The following is a 7,793-nucleotide window of genomic DNA, read 5'->3' on the forward strand; positions in this document are numbered from 1 at the left end:
TTACGGAAGCTGTCAGAAAACGATTTTTGTTTGTCGAAAATAAATGTAACCGCTCGCAATGGTGGCTGGCTTCTTCTCCGCAGCTCGAATTGCGACACGCGCGGCTGGTTTCCTCACAGCGCCATATGAGGAGAAAAAGGATAAAACCCGCCTGTTTGTCGAGCTAAATTTGAATACGCAAAATAAAGTAACATAAAGGAGGCACGCGGGGTGAAACAATTAAATGTAATGAATCGCAATGCAGTGTATATGCCGTTTTATAACCGCCTGAGTGCTAATGCAAGCGCCGTGCAAAAAGTGGTGGTGACGCCTCTGGGAGGTAGCGGACTTTGAAATCCTTCACAGTAAAATGAAAGCAAAACGTGGAAATTTTGAATGAGAGTAATGAGAGTGTAGCAAGCGTGACTTTCTTGCGAGTCGGTCTGAGAATGAGTTCGCAAGGTACTGAAGATCACAGGTAAGACTCCGACTGAAGTCAAGTTTGTTTAAACAAGTTTCTCAGTTTCATTTAAAGTGATGTTATCTGCCACGTTGTCTTCACAGTGCTGTCAAGATGCCCTGTGCGTTTGAGCCATATAAGAAACATAAAAACATAGGCAAATGTCTAATCATCAGCAACGAGCACTTCCGTGAGTATTAGCCTGTATTAGCCTGCTTCCAGTATAGCTGTTCATTGATACATATCTACCCTTTTGAAAGAATAAAATAACTCTAAGATTAAACCTAATACTGCTGTAACTCTATTCTGAGTTTTAACTTAGCTAAGCATTAACCCTTAACACTTCTTCTTGCTGACTCCAGGTTTTCAGTTTGGAGTTTTTATACCACATCTGCTTACAATTCTTATTCATGTGATTTTTATCATGCGAGTCTCGTTTTGTGGCATTTTTCCAAGTATCCGTTCCTCAAAAAGAACCCGCTAGCCTTTTCCTGATGATTCTATCAAGGTTTAATAATACTAGATGCCTAAGTGTAGAATTATATCCACTTTTACGTGGATATTTATGATATAAACAAGTAGCAATGCGTCGAAATGGTTAAATGATGATTGCTTTTTTTTTTTTTTTGATTGGGATTGAATCAGTCTAATGAATCATGCACTCACTGATTCTGTGAGTAATTTAATTTACATTTAAATCAATAATTGAATTGAAAGTCATTATTTTTCAGTATTTCAACTTCCTGAATAACTCCATTGGACCATCTATGGAATTTTTTAAGCGGAATTAGAACCAAACTTCCAACATATTCATTCCCTAGTTGTGTCATTTTGTTCCAGGCTCACCGCTTTTGTGTAGAAAGGGCTGTTCTGTAGATGAAAAGTACCTTTCGAACATGTTCAAATCCCTGGGTTTCCACGTACAGGTGGAGAAGAACCTGTCAGCTAATGAAATGATTGGTACACTGACGAAAGGTACTGTATGATGTCATTTCCAGTATTCTGTATTTGTTATTGTGCATGTATGAATTTATAAACATGGTGTTTATAACAGTATCTAAAGAGAACCACGCAGACAATTCCTGCTTTGTGTGTGTACTGATGAGCCATGGAGAGGAAGGAACAATCCTTGGATCGGATGAGTCCTGGATGCCTATCAAAATTCTGACCTCTCTCATGACCTCTGACCTCTGCCCTAGTCTGCGGAACAAGCCAAAACTCTTCTTCCTACAGGTAGCTGTCACCTGCAAAACATACAGATCATAACATTTTGTCTATAGAGACAGAAAACAATTAAAGCGGTCATATGATGCTGCTAAAAAGAACGCAAACACATTATTTTTCACATACTGTACATTATTGTTACTTCTCAAAGCCCCGCCTTCCAAAACGGGTCAGTTTGTACAAAGCTCATCAATCTAAAAAGTTGAGGCGTGCTCTGATTGGCCAGCTATCCAGTGTGTTGTGATTGGTTTGGCAGAAGTGTTACACAGTGATGGGACAAGCTAATCTTTTTGAGACTTTGAATCAATTGAACCTATTGCTTGGCAAAATCATTGACTGTTTTCAAGCACTCGAAACACCACACGCTGGTGACGTCTGCTGGTCAAAAGTATGTAAATGCAACCAAAACTCAGGCTAAACATGCATAAAAGCAGATTTTAAAACCCTATTGCAAATGTTTTACTGGAAGTATAATATATTTCATAAAAATGATAAAATGCCATTTAATATGAATTATGTGTAATTGTATAAATTGAATTGAATATATAAAATACCTTTTAAAATATATTAATTTGCAGGGCTTGTTTTGTTTTATGGAGAGCTTGTGTGTATATATATATATATATATATATATATATATATATATATATATATATATATATATATATATATAAGCCACATCTTATCTATGGACTAACAGATTGTAATACTCCAAAGAGAAAGGAAAACTTCAAAAGAAATCACATTATATGACTCCTTTAATGTTTCCTGTTCCTGATTACTTTTCCTTCCAGTTACCTTTTTATAATTTAGAAATTCAATATGATCAGGTTGTGGATACAAGATGTCGAATAGGTCTTCAAGACTCACTCATTCTTGTCTTTCAAAAGGTGAAGAGAGACCAGTCTGTGAAAGATGTGGGGAACATTGATAAACAATTACTTTATCCGGAAAATGGACATTTTCAAAAATAATTCTCCTGGGATGATTTCAAATTTTTTTTGTCATACATTAATCTGAAAGACTCTATATAACTGTCCTTATTTATTTTTTTTTTTTTTTATATTTGTAGTGCATGTATGTTTTTGTATATTTATGCTTGTTTGTTTTTTTATAACTATATATTTTATAGTGTATGTATTTGTTTTAAATTGCATTGTGGAGTTATCTTGCCATGAATATAGCCAATAATGCTGGCATGGCGTTAAATTATAAATAAATAACCTTTTTCTTCCAGTGGATGCAGATCCAGATTTTTTTTAGCTTGTTTACTGTACACCATGCCACATTACAGCTTTTAGAAATATTATTTTTTGTTATAAGTCAGAAATGACGAGTGGGTGTGGTTTATGACATGTTTCGCTCAGTCTCTATTGTTTGACTATTTGTGGTTGTTTTGTTTTACATATTCAGGCCTGCAGGGGTCTGGAATATGACCCCGGTGTTGAGGCAGACAGTGTAGAAGCACCCTGCGAATTCTTTGGAATATCTGACGTTCCCGAGGCAGATTTCCTCTGCTGTTACTCCACGGTGGAAGGTCTGCATTGCACATAGATGCAGCATTTATTGAATTTCTATACTCTCTTCATGCACTTGTGTATTTAAAAGCACATTTGTTTCTCAACAGGGTACTACTCTTGGAGAAATCCAGAAAATGGTTCTGTATTTATCCGTGTACTTTGCGAGATGTTGAAGGACTGTCATCTAGAGATTATTCAGATTTTGACAAGAGTAAACCATCGTGTGGCCAATCACTTCCAGTCTTACACCACAGCCCCGGATACACATAGAAAGAGACAAATGCCGTGCTTTGCCTCCAGACTGACCAAGGATTTTTACCTTCAAGTGCCTGAGAAGAAATCTTAAATTTATTTTAAATGACTGTGATAGATTTGCGAAGCAGAAATATATTGATATATTAGCTCTTACATGCAAATATGTACTTTTTATTCGATGATCTGTATACGATACATATCTTTAATCAGTACAACATGGCAGATCAATATAGTAAAACTGTCTAAGTGCTCGCAATTCATTAAATACTTCAGGTTCTTCATCTACTTGATTATTTTCTGTATTTATTTCTAAATTAAATGTTCAAACCAAAAGTTAAGATTATTCACTATAGGTAAGTCTTGTTCCTGTTTGTTTAGATTATATATAAACCAGATTGAAAAATATAATAACATACAGTTAAATATTCAACAAAATCTGTACATATAAGGCAGTTAATTTGAACATTATGAAGGCATGGTATTAAGTAAATAAAGTTTCTCCTAGCTTTAATCAAAATCGATCACTGACACATAAAATCGTCCATACTATAAAAAACACCCATGTATCTTTTAGTTGGAAAAAGTGGAAGACAGCTGTCAACCAGGGATCAAATAAAGTAAAATTATTTGCACTTAATGAACGGTAGTTTTCCCACCCGGTGAAGAAAGAGAAAAGGCAACACTGAACCGGAGATGGCATAACAAGCATAAGCAGTTAAAAAGCTTATGCCACTATTTTGTTTAAAAAACCCATTGAAGATCCATGCAAGAATATAAGGAGTATACATAACAATCGCGGTTACAGTAGTTATTAGAATGAGCTTAAACGCTCTTCTCTTCATGTGGTTTTCTGCTTCTCTCTCTCTCCCTCTCTCTCCTGGTCCTGACTGCTTCAGAGCTCTGAGAACAGCCACAAGACAAAACAACTGGATGGAGAAGAAGAGGATCTGCTGTGCCATCATGCAATAAAAGTAAAATTTAATCCAGAGAAACCACCAACTTAATAAATGGATCACGGAGCCACCAAAAGATGTCATCCAGGTAATAACAGAGCAGATCACCCTGTATCTGAGAGGTTTGTACTTCAGAAAGGTTACAGGATGAACCACCGCCAGGTAACGCTCAACACAGATCAGACACTGAAACAGAGGTCGCCCGGTCATGATTACTCCTGTGAAAAAAGACCACACTATGGAGGGAATTTCAAAAGTATACTTGAAAAGACAAATGAGAGCGTGCAGACAGAGGATGATCTCGGAGATGAAGATGTTCAGACTGAAGAATTCTGTTGCAAGTCCATTCCCTGTTCCTCTCGCTATAAGCCATATCACATAGACGTTAGGAAAACCCAACAGCATGCTTATGGCATACACTGAGCATTCTAGAAAATAAATGTCCAGTGCAGTGCTATTTAAGTCATTGAAATAATTTGATCCATTTGTGGAGGCGATCTCATACCAGGAGGTGTTCATGACTATATGCGGGAAAAAAAAAAAAACAATAATAAAAAAAAATCACTTTATTTTCCACAGTAAATGTTTTATTTTTAACGTTTCACCGATTCGTTTGCACTTTCGACAAACTGTAGAACTTTGGCATCTAAATTTAAATATTTAAAATGTATCACAAACACTTCTCACCATCCGCTGACGTCACACCGTACGACATTTGGCGCGTCTTCACGTTCTCCAGAGACTTGAGGAAGAACGGCGGCTTTGATTTCGTTTCACAGGCTTCACGATTTAGACTAACGCTGCCGAGTTTAAGAAGGCAATTCGGCGATTTGTTCCACTGGCTCTTTCCAGTGCTTATTAGTCTTTTTTTTATTGGACAGGCACACCGATGCATTTTCATACATAGGCCTACCACCTGCAATGGATAACAAATGAAGTACTGAAGGTAATTGTTTTTATTGGGAAAAAAACAAACAGTTAATTACCTTTCCAGTCAGGCTTTTCTAGTTTTATTTAATTTAAATGTAATAAGCAGAAGTGTTACATATTTATTTTTTCTTTATTATTAAGCTATTATTATTACTACTATAATATTTAGGCTATTTATTTATTATCAAAGAGTAAAATGTGACCCATATGGTCTCAGGTAGCACTAGGCTATATCATTATGGCATGAATACTCAAAAAACATTTAACATTTTCCAAACTGATCCTGCAGGTGATGAACGAAAACAGATTTGTTGTCAGCTAAATATTAATATCGTCCATTAGTCTATTCGTGCTTTCTTTGCATCTTAAAGTTTTAATTTTATTTGGGCGTACTATTTATACAAATTTTTACGAGACTGACCTGACAATCCACGTTAGTTTAGGATTGTGAATACTAGCAAATGTTCTTTTTTTTTTAAATCAAAATGTAAATGCCAACTTTTTTCCTCATTTGAAATTTTCCACTGATCCCGTGGCACGCAGTGTTTGCAAGGAATCGAGCAGAAAAGATTTTCACAAATGAACTGCACTTTCTACTATACTTGCTTTTAGTGTGAATGGGCCTTAACGTTTATACTGGCATGACAGTTTTATGGAAGTCAAATAAAATGGCAGTTGTTTTTATTCAGATACACAAACATTCAACAGGTTATGTAATTCTTTAATTCTTCAGGATATTAGTTATTAATAAAAAAGTGTTAGATCAGCTATGGAGACCTACAGAAAGGCAGTTTGCCAACCCTGTTAATGAACAGAATAGGCTGCACGTAACCACCCAGAAAGAAAGACGTAAGACTCAGTGATTCTAGTAAACGACTAGCAGGTATTGATAGAATATATTGTAATGCTGTGATTGAACTGGGGGCATAAGTGATTACCAAAGTCACTGTAGTTATTAGAATGATGTGAAATGCTTTCCTTTTTAGGTGGTTTTCTTTATCTTTCTCTCTCCCTCTCTCTCCAGGTCCGGGCTTCTTCAGAGCTCTGAGAACAGCTAGACAGCAGAACAGGTTTATGGCGAGGAAAACTATGAAGTGTGCCAGGTACAGGCATTTAAAAACGCGCATAAAACACGGGTTTACAAATTGCAGAGAAAAGGCACAACATGCAATAATCATAATCCAGGTAACAACGGAGCATGCAACTTTGTATCTGAGGAGTTTGAACTTCAGGAAGGTTACAGGATGAAGCACTGCCAGGTAACGCTCGACACAGATCAGACACTGAAAGAAACGGGCGGTGGTGATGAATCCTGACAAAAACATCATAACGCTCCAGAACCTTGGGAATACATTGCCAAGCACAGATGTGAACGAACGCAGACATAACACAATCTCACAGATAGAGATGTTCAGATTGAAGAATTCCGATGCAATTCCTTTTCCTGTCCCTTTGAAAATAAGCAACAGAATATAGGAGTGTGTAGGAAGACCAAAAAGCATACCGGTGGTATGTAGTACAAAATCATATGTTGAATTATAATATCTGGACAAATTGATTATGTTACATGTGTCATTTGTTAGACGAGCAGCAGTTTCATTTGAGATGTTCATCATACAGCTGTGCTTACATTCACCTGAACAAAAATAAAGAACAGAATCAGCAATTAATCTGCAGAAAACAAAATGTCCATCTACTATGTAAAATAAACGATCAATCAAACATGCAATTAAATAAAAAAAAGATTTAAAAAAAAAAAAATTGTAAACACCTGCCTTGACAGCATACGATATTAAGGCTTTGTTAATTACAAAATATTGGTTATAGTAGTAGTAATCTAATAATGTTGTACGTAATGTATATTTTATTATGTTGTATGCACATACACAGTTCTATTAAATTCAGAATATAATTCCTGAAGGTATGTGATTTAACTATAGATCTCACAATTTTATCAAATCACATTTTATTTGTAAATGTTTTGATTCTAAAAAAAGTTATAAAGACAGATAATTGGTTACCGGAATATTAATAGCCAAATCTCTCCACTTCCTCAACAGAAATGTCCGGCTGTCTTCAGTGCATCGGTGATCAGTGCAGTTCTCTCTCACAATATACAGCGCTGAATATGCTGTATGTCAGTTTTATTATTCAATGCAAATTTTCCATCGCTTGCACTATGCTTTACTGTATGACCTAATGCTTTACATGAAACAGCAATACATCATTTTTGTAGGCAATGTAATGTTCAGCAGGGGTACTGATATATAAAAAAACATATTTAATAAAATCAGTAATATTTTAGATTATAAAGTAAATTTTTATTTATAAATGCAACGTGATGGCTTTTAAACAATGCCATTTAAATGAATTACATAAACCGACATTTACACACCAACACATTTTCATAAGATGTGCTGACAAATATCATACTGAGAAGATTGACATCTACATGGTAGCTTTACGAGCACA

At 35.6% G+C, this 7,793-nt stretch overlaps 1 protein-coding gene across 1 annotated transcript; it reads left to right on the forward strand.

Annotated features, from left to right (window-relative positions):
- Positions 1-85: 85 nt before the first annotated feature.
- On the forward strand, positions 86-3,723 carry casp21 (caspase 21, apoptosis-related cysteine peptidase). The gene is made up of 6 exons (XM_043234239.1): positions 86-457; positions 544-629; positions 1,280-1,414; positions 1,494-1,672; positions 3,077-3,200; positions 3,291-3,723. The coding sequence occupies exons 1-6, from the start codon at positions 429-431 to the stop codon at positions 3,527-3,529; spliced, it is 792 nt and encodes a 263-aa protein (XP_043090174.1). The 5' UTR covers positions 86-428; the 3' UTR covers positions 3,530-3,723.
- The last annotated feature ends 4,070 nt before the right edge of the window (positions 3,724-7,793 follow it).

The sequence above is a fragment of the Puntigrus tetrazona genome, unplaced genomic scaffold (genome assembly GCF_018831695.1).
Source record: "Puntigrus tetrazona isolate hp1 unplaced genomic scaffold, ASM1883169v1 S000001111, whole genome shotgun sequence".
NCBI lineage: Eukaryota > Metazoa > Chordata > Actinopteri > Cypriniformes > Cyprinidae > Puntigrus > Puntigrus tetrazona.

Bases quoted from the DNA above. Each gene is read 5' to 3' on its own strand.
- casp21 (XM_043234239.1), top strand. From the start codon at position 429: ATGAGTTCGCAAGGTACTGAAGATCACAG. The intron at 458-543 runs GTAAGACTCCGA...TTGTCTTCACAG, and splicing joins CAAGGTACTGAAGATCACAG to TGCTGTCAAGATGCCCTGTG. The intron at 1,673-3,076 runs GTAGCTGTCACC...TTACATATTCAG, and splicing joins CAAAACTCTTCTTCCTACAG to GCCTGCAGGGGTCTGGAATA.